Source organism: Crocuta crocuta, unplaced genomic scaffold (genome assembly GCF_008692635.1).
Source record: "Crocuta crocuta isolate KB4526 unplaced genomic scaffold, BGI_CrCroc_1.0 scaffold159, whole genome shotgun sequence".
Classification (NCBI taxonomy): Eukaryota; Metazoa; Chordata; class Mammalia; order Carnivora; family Hyaenidae; genus Crocuta; species Crocuta crocuta.
The window spans coordinates 1,604,825-1,624,169 of NW_027533263.1; the positions used below are offsets into that span (position 1 = coordinate 1,604,825).

Genomic DNA, 19,345 nt, shown 5'->3' on the forward strand with positions numbered 1-19,345 from the left:
TAGGCAAATGGGTAGAGAAAATATGATACATACACACCCTGCTGGAATATTACTCAGCCATAAAAAAGAATGAAATTTTATCATTTGCAACAACACAAATAGATCTAGAGGGTATAATGCTAAGGAAAATGAGTCAGTCAGAGAAAAATACCATATGATTTCACTTATTTAGTATTTAAAAAACAAATGAGCTACAAAAAAGAGTGAAACAACAACAAAAAACAGACTCTTAAGAACTGAAGATTACCAGAGGGGAGGGTGTGAGGGGATGGGTGAAATTGGTGAAGGGGATTAAGAGTACACTTGCCTTTGGAACATCTGCGTGGCTCAGTCGGTTAAGGGTCCAACTTCACTTCAGGTCATGTTCTCACGGTTCGTGGATTTAAGCCCTGTATCAGGCTCTGTGCAGATAGCTTGGAGCCTAGAGCCTGCTTCAGATTCTTTGTCTCCCTCCCTCTCTCTGCCCCTCCCACATTCATGCTCTATCTCTCTCACTCTCTCAAAAATAAACATTAAAACCTACTCAAAAGAGTACACTTGCCTAGATGAGCAATGAGTAATAAAAAAAAATTGTTGAACACTATATGTTAATTATATTTGAATTTAAAAAAAAGAACAGAACCAATTTTCCCAAGTTTCTGATTTGAATCCAGTGTCAGTTTTGCTAATTTTATGCAGTTTCTATAGTTTTATGTGGTTTCCTAAGTTTTATGCTATTAAAGAGGCCCTAACACAGTTTTTTAAGTTTAAAAGGTAAGTAAGTTAGGAGGTGCCTCAGGAATTAGTATTAGATCTGTTATTATCTTTATTTATAGTGTAACCATAAAAATAAATAAGCAGTTTAATATCAGATGATATTAAAATAGATATTTTGTAAGCCCAGATATATACATACTGTTGAATCTGAAAATATAATTAGAGTTGAAAAATAAGAGTATATTAATAACAAAAGGCTAAACATAAATAACTGTAAATAAAGACTCTGAAAATTGGGTGGACAGAAATAATTTAGAGAATAACAAAGATTTGGGAAATCAGAGAACTATCAACTGGTGATACTGTTATATAGTGACAAGGGAGAAAAGCTGGGAAATAAAACTTAACAAATAAGAACAAAAGATGTATTTTTTGGTCTGTTCTCTTAGGTACATAAACAAAAACACATTTACATCAAAAGTGCTTGTTTTTCACTTTAATTAAAACAATGGTTCTAACAAGATGAAATTTGGTTGCTGACTTCTATCACACAAAAGGACAGATCTCCAAACCATTTTGTTAACTGGAGAAATGATATTCTGATTGTTGGCTTTACATATCATTCTGAATTTTTAACATTTGGATAATATCACAAATGAGCGAACACTTTTCAATATTTTCTTTTAATTTCTTTTTTTGCCGCATTCTATGGATTTCATAATCTGGGATTGCATCATTTATATGAACTAAGCCTGCTGAAACCATTCGAGAACTTGTCAGTTTTCCATTGTGGCTTTCTCGTCGTTTGTTAACCTCTGGAGCAGTATTTGGTCTTGCAAAGTGTTTTAACTGATTATGGCTATCATCTGGGCTCTTTCCTAAAAGCCTTGCTCTTGATTTTGCTTGTTCAACATGCTTAAGTGAGCTCACAGGTATATCCTCAAATCTATCCGAACAATCCTAAATATTAAAATAAAAGATCAAGTTGGTGAGTTAGTTTTCTGAAAAGTACATTTTAAATTTATAAGAACTAGAGTTTGTAATATCAACAGTTAAAGACAAAGAATGAGAGCATCAAGTATTTTATAGGCAGTCCCCAAATTCAGATCCTACACCCAATGCCTCCTATTAGATACTACCATAGAAACCATACTTAAAAAAATAAGCCTTGGGGACGCCTGGGTGGCTCAGTTGGCTGTCTCCAAACTTGAGCTCAGGTCATGATCTCACAGATTGTGGGTTGAGCCCCACATTGCACTCTGGGCTGACAGCTTAGAGCCTGAATGCTGCTTCAGTTTCTGTGTCTCCCTCCTTCTCTGCCCTCTCCCACTCGTGCTCTGTTTCTGTCTCTTAAAAATGGATGTGGGGGGAGGGTGGGATGGGCATGGAGGAGGACACTTGTGGGGATGAGCACTGAGTGTTATGTGGAAACTAATTTGACAATAAACTATTAAAAAAAAAAAAGAAAATAGTCAAACTAAAAGACAACCTATGGGATAGGAGAAGATATATAAAAAAAAAATGAATAAATGTTTAAAAACATTTTTTAAATAAGTCTTATTTCAAAGGATCTGTTTTTCTTTTTCATTTTTTTTTTTAGAAAGAGAGAAAGAGAGCACATGCATGCAAGTGGGGAGGGGCAGAGGGATAGAGAGAACCTTACACAGACTCCACACTCAGTATGCTCAGCACAGAACCCCATGCGGGGCTTGATCTCATGACCCAGGGATCATGATCTGAACCAAAATCAAGAGTTAGATTCTTACCTAAGCCACCCAGGTACCCCAGATTTGTTACTTTAAAATGAATTGAAAATATGACGCTGAAAATCAGAAAAAATTAGGAGAGCTGTCCTTAGGGTTCAGACTCCTATACAAAGCCAGTCAGCCTATAATTCTTCTCCAAAACATATTCCCCAATCCCAAATGTAAGTCATAAACTCATACTTCATATCATCTAGAGTTTCATTCTTTTTAAAAAAGGTAATAAACATCTTTAATATACTTTCACACACACATACAGAGCCTGGCATTTAAGGACATAGTCATACTGTTTATATTAAAGTAAAAAATATTATGTACATTCCGAGAGTTAACAAGTAAAACTTTTAGGAAAATAACTGGAAGAATATACAACAAAGTTAGTTTTTAAAATGATGGTTAAGGTGGTAGGATTATGGGCTTTGTTTTCATTTTCTCTTTTTTCAATTTTATATACTTGACTACATTTTATAATAAACATGTAATAACCTACAATTATCCCTAACAGTGTATGGAGCTATTAGTCATTCCTAATCCAGTATAAACTAGATTCCTCCACGGTTTGAGCATCTTGTCCCTTAACACTTTGCAGAGATAGCCACACCAAAGGAATAAAATATTCTGATTTGGAGAGAATGTGGGAGTGAATTAATAGAACTGGAGGGTGAGAAGAGGTTGTGCAGGACTGAGAGAATTGAGGCAGTAAAAAAAAGATTTACAAAAAAGGAGGTATAAAGAGTGTAAAGACAAATTCTATCTACAATTCTGTCTGGGTTTGAAGACAGCAAGGAAACATTCTTTCTCTTCTCTGTTATGTAAGTGGAGCAATTAGGTAAGCCACATTATTGAGGAATTTCTGCTATTTTGGTGACTAATATATCATTCTTGCTTCACAGATTAGATCACTAGATCTACTGACCACTAGATCACTAGAATGACAGGGGAAGGGCCTGGTCACCCACACAATTGGTTATTTTTCTGGATGCTCCTAAAACTCAATTTCTCTGTCTTCCATTTTGATTCCTTTGAGAGATTCTCAGATTTTAGAAAAGAATCAGATGAACAAGTCTTTCTGATGACCTGAAAAAATGCCCTCCTATCACTCAATTCTCTGTTGTCAACTTCACTAGAGAGAAAAGTTTAGGTACTCTTCGTTAAACAGAGGAAAGTAAAGGTAACTCTACCTCTCTTGCCTACTCTTAGGGTAAAGTTTCTGAGATCCTGTATGATCTCATATGATAAAAAAAACCCACCACAATTTCTTCTTTTGTTAGGAAAAGTGATATTAAAGATTCCATTTGTCTAAAGGAACTTCAGAAAGTCTTTACTTTCACCAAATTATGGACCCATCTTCAACTTCCTTTTTCTAGTAGGTACACACACGTGTGCACACACACACTCACTCAATGCTAAATTACCAAATTTAGATAGAAAAGAGAAATCCAAAGTGGAGTAGAAGTTAAATTGATAATATATTTCAGCTACCAATTTTACTATGTACTAAAGCTAAATATTTGCTTTACTATGGAAAGCAAATTCAAAGCAACTATTATAAATTAGATCTATTTTCTCATTCAAAGGATTATGCACATCAAATTATCTATGCAATATCATTTTGGGATTTAGGGGTTCTCCCAATTGTGTGTCATGCCTGTCTATATATATTAACAGAGAAGAGCAGCAGTCCAGAAAATTAAAATAAGTCCCTTCTATCCCTAGATTTTAACTTTGCTTCAGAATGGTTTATATAAACTCTGGTAGCAGTTTTACCTTCCTAATTGTTTTATGTTAATATTATGAATAGATTTGAATTCTCAAATTTCTCAGCACATAAGCAGAGGAGCAGTGGTGATAGAAGAGAGTAGAAGTTAAAATTTTTCCACTCATAATCCAATAGATTGTATATTTTGCATATCCCTAATGCTTATCACAATAACTGGCACATAATATCTTTGTTTACTGAAACCAAGATAATTCAGCAATCTGAAAAATATATACCTACATATGCATGAATACAAAATACAGCCACTGCCAATAATTTTATAGGTTGTGCCTGTACAGCAGCCCCTGGCTGAGGGGTGAGTCATGGCTGAAATCCAGCCAGTTTTCCATAGACAGAGCTCTGTGCTTTGGCTCTAGGTGCTCAGTCTACAGTCTTCCCAGAGGAAAGGGTGCCTTTTTCTAATTCATGCTCCAGAGGGAGTACCGTTTATCTATTTTATACAAAGGCACTAAGTGTGTTAGCAGTCCCCTGATTTTGTGACTGCATTTTGAATTGGGTAAGGTAAAATCTGATTGTCAGAAGAATTTTTTTTTTTAATTTGAAGGTCTATATATCTTGGGGGTTATCTATGAAGGTTATACACACACTTGCATAGAGATATATATGCCCTAAAATAGATTTACAAATTTTACCAAATACAAAAGTAGTAGACTTAGAAAAACAGTATTACATGTATAGTTCTTCTTGCAGTCCAATGAAGCAATGTCCTTGGAACAGATTTCCTTAGAATTCTTGCAGTGGGCAGTGTGGTTGGTAGTATCCTAACTATTTTGCTAAATGACTTCTTTTGTTTGTTGACATGGTCTCTTTCTTTTCGGATCTTGGGCTTTAGATTTTCTCTCTTTAATACTTCTGGGAAGAGAAATGGTTTTGAGTTTTTCTCAGCTTCCACAATTTGATATTTAAATGACTGTAATTCAGGGAACTTGGAACATTTTTCATTGCAAATTTCATTTGTCTTTAGAGAAAGAGTCTGTATTTTTTTGTATTGTGCAAATGTTACTAAATGTTTTTTATTATTGTTATTATTTCCTTTCAATCTCTGAAAATACAGCTCTTCTAAGTTTGATTTCTCCCCAGCCTCTAAATTGAAATGAGTAAAAGTGTCAGTCTGCCTAGAAGGAAAAGTGTATCTGTATAGATATTCTTCATTTTCATTTGGCATTTTGCAATTAGGTATTCTTAGATATGGTGATTGTACTGTTTCAAGTTTTTCTTGTGCCATCAATTTATAGATGTTATTATGCTCCGTTTTTTCAAGGGACTTCATTTTTAGTGTCCTTTCAAAGCAAGCATTTGACTGAATTGTTTTTGATTTACCACTCCAACTATGTGGGTCTTGAACTTCTGTTTTAAAATCACAATTTTCTGCTTGAGAAAGCTGCATAAAACCATGTTCTTTCCTTTGTTTCTTAAGTACTATATCTGTAAGTCTTTCTGATGACTTATTTAATAGAACTGCTTGGGTATTTTTGTTGAAAGAAGGTTGTACTTTAATTAATCTCAGTATTTTGGCTTCTTCTTTAGGAGAGTGTCCTTTCTGTTCCTCAATTATTGATGGATTTTCCTTAATGTTCTGTAAGGAAAAATAATCCTTTTCTTTCTTTTTGGTCAGTTCTGTTTCTGTAATTATATCCTCAGGAACTTTTTGTAAAGTGGTTTCTTGAACAATTTTTAAATATTTATTTTGCTTTTCTGAGTTCTCCTCCATAAACTCATTTTCTTTTCTAAAAGATAAATCTGGCGTTATAGATTTTAATGGTATGGATCTAGTATTGATCAAATTTATATGCTGGTTGATCCCCTCTAATTGCCTTTCTGTGACTAGTCCTGATTTTGAAAGTTTTTCTATAAAAAGACTCTGGAGGTGTTTGCTTAAATCAGCTTTTAGATTAAATAGTTCATTTTCTGATAAAGCTTTAAGATAGTTTTGTAGTGATTTATTTAAAGGATATTTCATGTTTATGTCAAGTCTTTCACCAAAACTCCCCCTTGAAATGTCTTGTCCTAACTCATGAAAAGATACTGAGTCACTTCTAGATCTTAGAGAAGACATGTTTGAGAGTATAGCCTCAGATGCTGTCTCTTTAAATAAACTGCTTTCTGAAAGGTTTTTTAGGAAATAGTTTTGGAGAATTTCATTTAAAAAAGATCTTAGCTTTATTTCCAAATGCTTATCTATGAAATGATGATTAAAATTATTTACAAAAGACACAATTTCTTTCACAGTTTCTGAATATTTTTCCAGAAAAATATTCTGCCCTTTTGGTTCTACTTTCTCATTCATCAAATACAGATTATGATAGATTTTTGGTAAGTCTTCTTTAGTGATGTGTCCAGATTCTGAAAGTCTTTCTACAAGGTAATGTTGGATATGTTTACTTAGTTCAGATTTTAAATTTTTTATTTCTGACTCTGAGAGTTCTTCTAGAAATACACGCAACTTTGGACTCAAAATAGGCTTTCTGTCTAATTTATCTGCTTTATCAGAATTCTCTTTGATTTCTTCAAGGTCTTCTATATTATTTGGAAAAGGATGCTGGATTAGCCTTTCTAATTCTTTTTCTGGTTGTCTACTTTCAGATTGATTATATTTGAAGAAAATACTAAACATATGTTTTAAAAAGGATTTTAACATTATTACATCTGAATCATTAAGTTTACCCATTAATGAGTTACTTAAATTTTCTAAAGTAGAATCTAGATCATTTTCTTTTCTATCAAACCTCTGACTGTTATTTAGCATATCTGTTTTTTTATCTGGTGTTGACTGATATTGTGAATCTTGTGGGGATATGTTTTGGCCTTCATCTTCATCCACATATCCAATTCTATTAAAAGAAGTAGTTTCTTTGGGAATGATGAGTATATTCTGATCTGAAAGAGGTTCTGTTTTGCTTTGGGTTTCTGAATAATCCTCTGTCGAATACTTTGGCTCTTCTTCAGCAAAGGCTGTCTCTGTATTCAGCATGGAACTCTTCTGATATTCTTTATTTAATTCTATCACTTTGATTATCCCAGATTCTAAAAGACTATCTACAGGAAATGCTTGTATTATCTGGCTTATAACAGATTTGGCCTGTGGGAATTCTATTTCATCATTTTCTTCATAGTGAAGTAGAATATTTGAAGATAAACTCTCGCAAGCAGCGGGTAATTGATTTTGCAAATTTATCGGTACCTCACTCGATTCTTTCACTCCTATTTCCAACTCTGAGAAGATAGGTGCAGTGAATATTTGCTTTATAACATAATCATGTGCAAGTCTGCTTACACTGGATTGAGGACTAGACACTCCAATTTTGGAATTTTTCTTTTTGAAATTATTTGTTTTAATTGGAAAATCAATCTCACCAGACTCCAAGTGTTTTTCAGAGACAAGTTCCCCTTTTACCTCTGGAGAATTTCTTGGTTCACCTTCTGAAAGTGAATCTGCAGAAATATCTTTAATTATTTGTCTTAAAAGAGACTTTGAAATTACAATGTCTTTGTCTGAAAGCAAGCTATTTAAATCTTGAAGTTTTTCAAATACTCTGTTTTCCACACTAGTTGGTGGTTCATCAGGAACACGTGTAAGTGGAGAACTAAGACTTTTCTTTCTTGTTTCAGTGTCAATAGGAACTTCTGGTTTAGAAAATAATTTATCTGATAGGTCTTGCAGATTTTTACCTAAAATTGACTTGAGCATCATTGATTGTTTTAAATTTTCTAGGTGGGAAGTAAGACTTAATGATTTCGTGAGGCGACATGCATTTACACTTCTAGTCATTGACGATTCCCCTTCAAAGTTTGGTAGAGATACATTTGGTAGTCTTTCTTTTAACTTATTCTTAGTATCTAAAGTCTTTATTGTGGTCATACTGGGATCATGGGCAAAATTACCCTTAGTGTCTAAAGTCTTTATTGTGATGAAATCAGGATCATGGGCTAACTTAGTCTTAGTGTCTAAAGTCTTTACTGTGGTGTTACCAGGATCACGTAGCCAGGTTTTATCAGTAGGTCTTGCAGTTTTTGAATATGTTGGGTAAGGAGGATCTTGGTCTTCATGCTCTATAACCTCTGCACTTAAAACGTCTCTACATCTGGACATATCTTGGTCTTTCTTTTTTCTGACTGACATTTTGTTGTTTATATTTCTTAGAAAAGGATCAAAACCATTCTTAAAGTTGAATTTCTGGAACTGTAATATTAAAAACAAAAGGTAAGAAATTCTATAGTACTTATTTGAACTTATAATAAATTTTCTAGTTAAATTTTCTTTGCTCAATCTGTCAAAGTATCTACATATCCACCTACCTTCTACAAAGAGAAAACTTTATTTTAAATATTTGAAATCGGAATGATGCAAATTTTAATGCAAAATTTTAAAATTCATAATTCTGATACTATTTTGTATCCAAGAACTTTTTCTGCTACCTAGAATCTTTTAAAATATATAAATAGCATTCATACATAGCTTTTTTAAAAAACTTAATTTCCAGAGTAGCTGCGCTTATTTAGACAATGGCTAACATCAGGATCTAAGTCCTATCCATAGAAATACTTACCATTTTAGTAGCAATATAGACCATTTTTGTAATGCAAAGCAAGTAGTAGATATCCCATTAAAAGTATCATAAATATTTTATAATGACTAACTTGGGAGCATATGTCATCTGCTTTTAAGTCTGAGAATTTCAACAGTGATGATGAATTCCACCCACGCCTTAGCATGTCACAGCAGAGTTTTGCTTTTTGATGAATATCATATATGCCTCACAAATGGTTAAGAGAGAGCACTACAAAAAACATTCTGGATTACAGTGAAATTCCAGTGTAATATCCATGGGCAGTTTTGTAGCTCTGGGAATCAAGTAGTTTATCATGAAATAGACTTTGAAATCGCTCTTATTCCAATTTTATGAAACATATTCTTGTGTTTGTTAATATGACTTATGCATTATCCAGCTGAAAAAGGTAAAATGTGAAATAATCAGCCTAGTATTTGTTTTAGTTTATATCAACTTATTAGTTCAAGCTTCATTGTAATGGATACAATTTATTATAACTGTTTTTCAAAAGTTAGTTGATATCCAGGTAATAGTATAAGAATCCCCTGGGTTTCTCTGAGAAATATAGATTCCCAGGCTTCACTCCCAGATTTAGCTTCATCAGGTCAGAAGTAGGCCCTGAGAACACATATTTTTTCAAAGATAGCCAGATGCTTCTAATGGGTAGTCTGGTTTAGGAACCACTGAATTATATAAAGTATTAGAGAAGTCTAGTATTTAAATATAATTGTTATTGGGATAGGATAATTCAGGACTCACCTGATATTTTGGTTTGAATTCTATATATTCTGGTCTGAAAGATGGCGAAATATATTCCTTTGGTGAAAAAATCACCTTATAAAAAGAGAAGTTTTAATTTTAGACTGTTTGTTATGCAAGGATATTTCCCAAGGAAATTTTATTCTTTCAATACTTATTAAAGACATAAAAATTTAAAACATAAATTTAAGTATTTTTTCTCATAACTACTATAATTTATTTTGCCAATTATCAAAGAAGTCTGTACCTATGTAGTACATTTGCATACATAATCTTAGCTTCCTTGATACTATATTCACCCTAGTGAATTTGTAAAATCAAATCAATACACAACAACTTCAAGCAGAACCAAAAATAGAAAAGAAATAGAATTATCAGAACAAATGTAATCTCATTTTAAAAGATTATAAAATGCTTTAGATAATAAATGGCATTTGATATGATATTGGGAGAGATAGCATTTTCAATGATTCTTTAACCTGTAATTGCTAAATAGGTACTTAACACTAAGAAAACACTTGGTGCTAGGTCAGGGTGTACAGAATCACAGAACCACTGAAGGTTTGTAGGTAAAAGGTGCTTTAGAGATATTCCAGTCCTACGCCTTATTTTATACAAGAATCTGAAGTTGAGGTTTGCTGCCCCAAGTTACCCAGATGATTAGTAGCTTAAATTTAGGTGTCCTAAATTTTCCATCACACAATCAAGACTACAGTAATGTGCATCCATACTGCCAACTCATCTAGAAAAAACTTGATGCCATCTCTCTGAGAGTACTTAGTACTACAAACCACTTTCTGATATACTATCTCCTTTAGACAGAAGATTCATTATATATCTAGTTAATGAAAATAACAGTTCAATGAATGATGTTTCCATAAGTAATACTTTTGGTTTAAGTGTTCATTAATATTAAGCAGTTAACAATACAACCTTATTCTTAAATTTTCAGCACCTTACCACTTTTGCTGTTTTTCACTGCCCTAACACAATAACTAAATTATTTCTACAAGTTTCTCAATATACCCCATTATAATTTCTCCCTTTCAGACAAATGTTTCTAACTCTGAGTTCTTGAAATATATCTCAGACTTTTCCACACTTGTTCTTTTGCTTGTGTTTTTCTTTGCTTGAATTTCCCTTAAAAAGTTTAAATTCTAGGGACACCTGGGTGGCTCAGTTGGCTGACTAAGCACCCAACTTTGGCTCAGGTCATGATCTCACAGCTCTGTGCTGACAGTTTGGAGCCAGGAGCCTGCTTTGGATTTCGGTCTCCCTCTCTCTGCCTCTCCCCCACTTACAGTCTATCTCTCAAAATAAATGAACATAAGAATTTTTTTAAAAATTTAAATTCTAACATTTGAAATCTCATTATTTTAAATAAATTTAGTAGAAAAATTAAAAATAAATCAAATACGTTNTATATATATATATATATATATGATGTCCTTTTTGACACAAACAAAAAGTCCTCCCTAATTTAAGCATGAAAAGATGTGTGAAAGGATATAAAATGCTAACATCTCTGGAGGAGAGGAAAGAGGACATTATTAACTTATATTCTGTTTAACTCTGTATTATTATTCAGATGAACTATTGATTTAAAAAACTCTGATACATTTATACTGGGGGAAAAATGCTTTAGGCATTCATCTCAGGAAGCTAGAAAAGGACAATAAAACAAACCAAAAGGAGCTTTCAGATGATGGACTGAAGATGTGGGTCTATTCTCTTCTACTTCCCAAGGTTTCAGCAAATTAAAGAAAACAATATTTCAAAAAGAAAAATCCCATGGCAATACTGGAAGTCAATAAGGTGAGATACTAGGATTTGGAAAGTTGAGAAAAGTTAGAAAATATGAAACAAGATGGGATTGATTGAATGAAAATCCCCATCAAGAAAATTAGAGCCTTAAACAACAGAACTCAGGTGGGCCTGAGAAGCAATAAATTCAAGGTCAGCATATACAAAGAGAATCAGATGATGGTGTAATTGTCAGATATTAATTAAAGAGCTGTATTGAGAACAGCTGGATCTTCTGTATCTCAGAGAATACAGAGCATATGTTGCTGGCAACACTGACTTTCCCAGTCACCCACCCAAAACATCAGAAAAGAAAAAAAACCCTGCTTTCTAAAGAAAGTATGTTATCTGTGTAGGTGGAAATTCTATGAGTTTTGAGCCTTAATGAGGAAGCAGAGTAGAGTTTGCTGTCACTTACATTTCCACATCAGGTAACAGAAAGGTATAAAAAGAAAGAAAAGGAAGTTCCATCTAGGAGAGAAACACATGGGTTCTCTGGAAATGTTGGGTCCCCAGCAATCCTGCCTACCCTCTTCCATCCCCATATACCTTCCAGGGAAGTCTGCCTGTCACACAGAGCACACCTATACAATTAACATATTCTTTCATTCACAAATATAAAATGAGCCAACAAAGTTCACCAGATATATGAGGAAAATCAATACATGCAAGTGAAGAATCAATATGAACAAAACAAACCCCAGAGTAAATAGAGAAGTTTCTGAGGAATATGAGTAGAGGGTGAACCTTGGAAAAGATTCTAAATAGTATCTTGAGATAATCAAGAAGTATTGATATCCAATTAGTTGTATAATAAGCATTTCAAATATACATATACAAAATAGAATTCTGGACTACCAAGACTGCTCCCCACCCTCTCCTCCCCAAACCCCCACAAAACCTTGGCCTTTCTCTATCTTTCCTCACTTCAGTTAATGGTATTACCATCTACTGAATTATTAGGCTAGTAACTTAAGTTACACTCTTTATTTCTCTCCTCCTTACCATATCTAATCCAGCATTAAGTCCTGTGGTTGCTGCCTTCAAAATATACCAAAATATGCCTGACTTATTTCGCTCAGCATAACACCCTCAAGGTCCATCCATGTCATATGTTTGCACGTATAGGAGGATTAGGAGCATAACACCCTCAAGGTCCATCCATGTCATATGTTTGCACGTGTAGGAGGATTAGGAGGAACTTAACGGACGACCATGGGGGAGAAGAAAGGGGGAAATAGTGGGGGAGAGGGAGAGAGGCAAACCATGAGAGACTCTTGAATGGTGAGAACTGAAGACTGATGGGTGTGGGGGCGGAGTAGTGAGATGGGCATGGAGGAGGGCACTTGTGGGGATGAGCACTGGGTGTTATATGAAAACCAACTTGACAATANAAACATTACTCTTCTACTTTGTTTCTTGTTCTCTGTGACAGAGACTAATAATTGCCTTACCACAACATATATGATCTCATGAACATAAATTTTGTTTTTAGCATTTAGGCAGAAATATCCCCTGCTTTTTTTTTTTTTAACCTCCACTTTCCAACCTCCTTTGAAGGTTAACTATGTGACAAGTTTCTGGCCAACTACACATAACTGGAAATTTTTGGGAGAATCTTCTGAGAAAGTATCTTAAAATAGAGCCAGACTCATTAGACAGGGACCTAACTGACCAACCTGCATTCCAAGTTATTTGAGACAGAGCTGAACTAGTCAATCCTTCATGTATCCACCCAGCAAAGTTAAAACACACACACACAATGATTTTCACAAAAGGTCTTGCTATGCTCTATCTAGTTCAATGAAGGTAAGTGAGAACTGGGTTGCCACTGCTCAAGACCAAGAGTGCTGTCATAACATAGGAGGGGACAGAGCAAGAGTGAATAAAAATGCCATGAAATTTCCCAATATTTTGAGGATGGCTTTTTCTTCATTGGTTACTTGTTTGGTTTCCATAAACTTTATTTTCCAGAGCTCCTATGAAGCTGGTTCAGACAGCTTCTGAATGCTTTTTCAGGGTTTTTCAAGGGAACAAAAACTTGGAGCTTCTTTTTTTTTTTTTAATTTTTTTTATTTCTAGGAGAGAGAGAGAGAGAGAGACAGCGTGAGCAGGGGAGGGTCAGAGAGAGAGGGAGTCACAGACTGAAACAGGCTGCAGGCTCTGAGCTGGCAGTCAGCACAGAGCCCGACGCGGGGCTCGAACCCACGAACCGCGAGATCACGACCTAAGCGAAAGTCGGACGCTTAACCGACTAAGCCACCCAGGCGCCCCAAAAACTTGGAGCTTCTTATTCCACCATTTTGTTGCTATAACTTTCCTTTAACATTTCTTATGGTGTGGGTCTTCTTTCAATGAATTCTCTCAGCTTTTGCTTGCTGAAAGGGTTTCTTCTATTTTGAAAAATTTTATCACTCTTTAAAGAATTCTAGATTGGTGAGGTTATTCTTTCTATTACTTTAAAGATGACATGCCATAGTCTTCTACCTTGCATAGTCTCTAACAAGAAGTCTGTTTTTATTCTTATATTTCTTCCTCTATAATAAATGTGCTTTCCTCTCCCATCCCCCTAAGGTTTTCTCTTTACCACTGATTTTCAGCAATGTGATTATGGTATGTCTGAGAATTTTTTTTTTTTAGGTCTATTCTCTTCAAGTTTCACTGAGCTTCTTTGGTCTGTGGGTTTACATCTTTCATCAAATTTGAAAAACTTTTGGACATTATTTCTTCAAATACATTTTTTTACTTTCTCCTATGAGTCTCCAATTACATGTACATTTTACCATTTGGTATTTTCACACGTTACTGATGGTCTACTTTTTTTAAATCTCTTATCTCATTGTGCTTTATTTTGTATAATTTTTCTTTTTCTTAAATATTTTATTGTCAAGTTGGTTTCCATGTAACACCCAGTGCTCATCCTAACAAGTGCCCTCCTCCATGCCCATCACACTTCTTCCCTCTCCCCCACCCCTATTTTGTATAATTTCTAATTCTGTATCTGCAGGCTCACTTATCTTTTACAGCATCTAATGTGATATTACTTCCTTTTTCATCTCTAAAAATTCCATTTGGTCTATCTATACCTTCCATTTCTTTCCTTATCATGCTCATAATTATTCTACCTTCTTGAATATATGGAATGTATTTGTAATAGCTCTTTTAACATCTTCTTCTGTTAGTTCAATCTTCTCTGTCATTTCTAGGTCTGTTCCTATTGATTTGACTACATTATGGGTCATATTTTCTTGCTTTTATTGTATGTCTATAATTTCTTACTGGATGCTGAGAATGATAAATTTTACATTTTTTGGTTGCTAGATTTTGCTTTCTTCTTTAGTATTTTATTTTATTTTGGTGTACATTAATATACTTGGAAACAGTTGGACTCTTTTGAAGCTTGCTTTTAAGCTTATTGGTGTTGAAGGGGCATTGTCCCACAGCCTTTAAAGTAGGGATGACTTAGTCTTTCTACTAAAATGATGGCCTTCTATTTTCTGTCACAGGTGTTATGAGTCTTTCCTCTCTGGCATATAGGAAAACAGTTTATTTCTAGCTATGTGAGTTCCTAGAACGTTCTACCTAACATTTTCAGTGGTTCTTTTTCTTGTCTCCAGTATTTGACTAGTCAATAAATGAGTACTCAGTCTAGTACTCAATTACTGAAGGGGACCTCCTTCATAGTTATCTGGAGATTTCTTACTCTACATTTCCTTCCTTTCTGGTACTCTACTCCACAAATTCTGCCTCTGTCTGCCAAAGTCCAATATCCATTTCTTCAATTCAGTGAGACTCCAAGCTCTGTTTTGGTTCTCCCTACCAGAGCTGCTATGCAGTAAATTGGTATGATTGTAGGGCTCTCTTTATCCTTTTCTATAAGAAATCAGAGTCCCAGGCTGCCACCTTCCCAATGTATGAAAACTGCTTTTCTGTATTTTTCCCAGGGTTTTCTTATTGTTTAAGGCAGAAAGATAAATCATGTCCCTATGAACTCCATCTTCACTAGAAGCAGAAATGTGACCTTTACTTTTCATGGATAAGTATACACTTATCCATATACACTGTTTCATTCAACAGAGATTAGCATTTAAATAATACCATATTATATATGTAACATATATATTAAAATATGTCATAAATATTGTAACAATTATAAATTAATTTTTCTTAGATTTAAAATAGACTCAATCTATAAACAAAGCATGGGAGATTTAACTAGAGCAAAACAATACAATGTACTAGACACCTTGAAAAATAAATGACAATATAGGAATAACAATAACAAAGAAAATGGAAGGGACAGGAAAATGAAACTGTTAAAAAAATTTTAATGTTTTTGTTTATTTTTGAGAGCAAGAAAGAGGATGAGTGGGGGAGGGGCAGAGAAAAGGGGGTGTAGACATAGAATCTGAAGCAGGCTCCAGGCTCTGAGCTGTCAGCACAGAGCCTGACGCAGGGCTCAAACTTGTGAACCATGAGATCATGACCTGAGCTGAAGTTGGACACTTAACCGACTGAACCACCCAAGCACCCCAGAAAATGAAACTTAAAAAAATAAATTTACTTTGGGGCACCTGGGTGCCTCAGCTGATTGAGCATCTAACTCTTGGTTTCAGCTCATGTCATGATCTCATGGTTTGTGGGTTCAAGTCCTCCACCAGACTCTGTGTTGACAGCATGGAGACTGCTTGGGATTCTGTCTCTCAGTCTCTCTCTGCCCCTCCCCTGCTTTCATTCTCTCTCTCTCAAAATCAATAAGTAAACATTAAAAAAACTTTATCTTTCATAGTAGGAAATTGGTAGATAATGCTTATAGGTTTACATACAAAGAATTTTTCAAAAAACACTCATCAGAGCATTATAATCATTAGAAAAATAAAAAACTAATGTCTAATAAAACTGAGAAAAAACATTGTAGAAGGAAGATTTGAAATATTATAAATGCTCTAAATTATCTTTCAGAGTGTGATAGCAACATATTCTACCTGAAGTTGATTAGCTGATAAATAATAAAGAGTTTGAACTACATAATTTAAAACTATAATAAAACTTACTGGAAGAATTACAAAGCAAACTGTTAAAAGCAGTTGTCTTGAGGAAGTGAGACTGATAGTGTGGCTATGGGTGGGGAAGAATGACTTACTTTTCATTTTATACCCTTCTGTGCAGACTGATTTTGGGGGGACCGTGTGAGTATAGTTTTAATTAAAGAAACAGCTGAGGGGTGACTGGGTGGCTGAGTTGGTTAAGCATCTGTCTTGATCTCACCGCTGGTGGGTACAAGCCCCAGGTCAGGAGCCTAGAGACTGCTTCAGATTCTGTGTCCCAAACCACCTTGTCTCTGCCCTTCCCCTATTCACGCTCTCTCTTAAAAATTAGTAAACATTTTTTAAAAAGCTGAGGGGTAGGAGAACATAAAAGCTTAAAACTTAAAAAAAACTACAAAGAGCATTCGTTTCTTGAGAGAGGGGGGCGCAGGTGAGCAAGTGAGCGAGGGGCAGAGAGAGAATGAGGGAGCGAGAGAGCCCACGAAGCGCAGAAAGACAGAAAGGAAGACAGATAGAGAGAAGCAGCACTCACCCAAGGGTCATGTTTTACCCAAACTGGGGCTCATGTTCACCTGAAGCAGGGCTAGAGCTCACTAAAACCAAGGCTTGTGCTCACCTGAAGCAGTGCTCAGCCTGACCTGAAGCAGGGCTTGTACTCACTTTTTTGGGGGCGGGGGTACAAGCAAGCAAGGGGCAGAGAGAGACAGAGACAGAGAATCCCACAAGGGGTCGGGGGAGGGAATTTCATAGGACATTTTTAATAGGAAATTGATTAAATAATTTTTGTACAGGCTCACAATGAGAGACAATAGAATTTACTAGTTTACAGTACAGATTTCAGAGCCAATCTGTCTCAGTTCAAAACCCAGGCTTACCACTTGATTACTAGATGTCCTCAGACTAATCAGTTAGCTGCTCCATGACTTAACTTTCACCCATATATAATAAACATATCTACTTTACAGTATTGTTATGAGAATTAAATGAGTTAATGTATTAGAACACTAATACAGTAACAGTAACTTGTGGTAAAAGTATTGGTATTATTATAAAAAAGAATGAGATCTTGCCATTTGACAATATGGATGGACCTAGAGGGTATCATGCTAAGTGAAATAAGTCAGACAGAAAAAGACAAACACTGTATGATTTCACTTATATGTGCAATCTAAAAAACAAACCAAAAAAAGAAAACTAGACTCAAATACAGAGAAAAAACTGGTGGCTGCCAGAAGGGAGGCAGGTGGGGGGATGGGCAAAATAGATAAAGGGAATTAAGAGGAACAATTTTCCAGGTGTAAAATACGTAAGTCGTTTTGTATGAGGGTGCAGCATAGAAATATAGTTAAAAGTACTGCAGCAGCATTATGTATCATTCTCTGTCAAAAATAACCAGGGATCCTTGTAGAAATGGTTGATTCTAGTACTGGAGCAAGAAAAGTATAAGCTAGACCTGAAACATCTTACAGTACAAAAAATAAGAAAGTGCTCAAAAAACAAAAGGATAGGGGCATCTCAAAGGGACACAGGACATACTGAAAGAGTTCCTAATGGCCAAACATACACACATACAATAACATCATATTGGATTATAACCCAAAATATAAAATATATTTATTTAGAAATAAAATACTTCAAAAAATAAAAAGAAAAGAAAAGAAAAAAGACAGAAATTGGCTGATATAACTAGGGGGAATCCAGCGACTCAAGTGACCAAGTCACTATCTTTTCATATCTTTCTTCCTCTGTGTTGGTTTTGTTAATACATTCTCTCTTAGTCCATTGCTAGCTCTTGCTATAAAAGAATAAAGATTTCTCTTAATATTCTTATATCAAGTTGTATGTTTACCTTCATAGCCACAGAATCAGTATCAAGTTTGTCAACTACACCAAGGATCAGAGTTGGGGCAGGGATGATATCCTCAGGAAGGGATACTGACAGACAAAAATATGTTAACTCTATGGACAATTAAGATGTACACACATGCCTCATTTTATCATGTTTTGCTTTATTGTACTTCCCAGATACTGCTTTTTTAAAATAAATTGAAGGTTTGTGGAAACCTCATGTCAAGCAAGTGTATCAGTGCCATTTTTCCAAGAGCATTTGCTCATTTTGTGTCTCTATGTTACATTTTGGTAATTCACACAATAGTTCAAACTTTTTCATTATTATCCTACTTGTTATGCTGATTTGTGATCATTGACTACAACACTGAAAGCTCAGATGATGGTTACCATTTTTTTTTTTTAGCAATAAAGTACTCTTAAGGTATGTGCATTTTTTAGACATTATGCTATTGCACACTTAATAAACTACAGTAAGTGTAGGCATAACTTTTATATGCACTGGAAAACCAAAAAACGTATGTAACTTGCTTTATTGCAATATTCACTTTATGTGTGGTGGTCTGAAACCAAACCTGCAATATCTCTAAGGATGCTTGCTCTGTTGAAGCAACTGCCTATCTATTTCAACAAAAATATCAGTGTATTTTTACCTCATACCAGAAAAAAAGTATAAATGAACTAAACCCATGTAAACATAAAAAGCATATATTAGAAAAACATCTAAGAAAATACTGACATAATCTTGAGAAGGGGAAATACCTTTGTAAAAAAGATAGAAACTAACTGCCACAAAGGAAAAGTTGCCAAGTTTGACAACATAAAAATTTAAAATTGCTGTAAGGATTCCAAAGAAGCTTAAAAACATAGATAACAAACAGCATTGAAAACAAAGTATTGTTATTTGAAATATATAAAACATTCTCACACATAAACAAACACACACCCAATTTGTACATATGGACTGAGTCAAATAACAGAGAACAAATGGATAATAAACAGATGAAAATTGTTCACTCATTAATAACCAGAAAAGTGCAAATTAAAATAATAAAGAAATATCATTTTTGTGTGAACAACTTAACAAAAACTAAAAAG

General features: G+C 34.6%; 1 protein-coding gene across 2 annotated transcripts in view; it reads right to left on the reverse strand.

Moving 5' to 3' along the window:
* Window positions 1-1,177: 1,177 nt before the first annotated feature.
* Window positions 1,178-19,345, reverse strand: part of CATSPERT (catsper channel auxiliary subunit tau) — a 134,678-nt gene continuing 116,510 nt past the window's right edge. For both annotated transcript variants that reach the window (XM_077747631.1, XM_077747632.1), the window contains 3 exons: window positions 9,549-9,623; window positions 4,910-8,419; window positions 1,178-1,656 (listed from right to left, as the gene is read on the reverse strand). In XM_077747631.1, coding sequence (XP_077603757.1) covers window positions 1,309-1,656; window positions 4,910-8,419; window positions 9,549-9,623 — 3,933 coding nt within the window. In that variant the 3' untranslated portion in view covers window positions 1,178-1,308. The remainder of the gene's footprint in view (window positions 1,657-4,909; window positions 8,420-9,548; window positions 9,624-19,345) is intronic.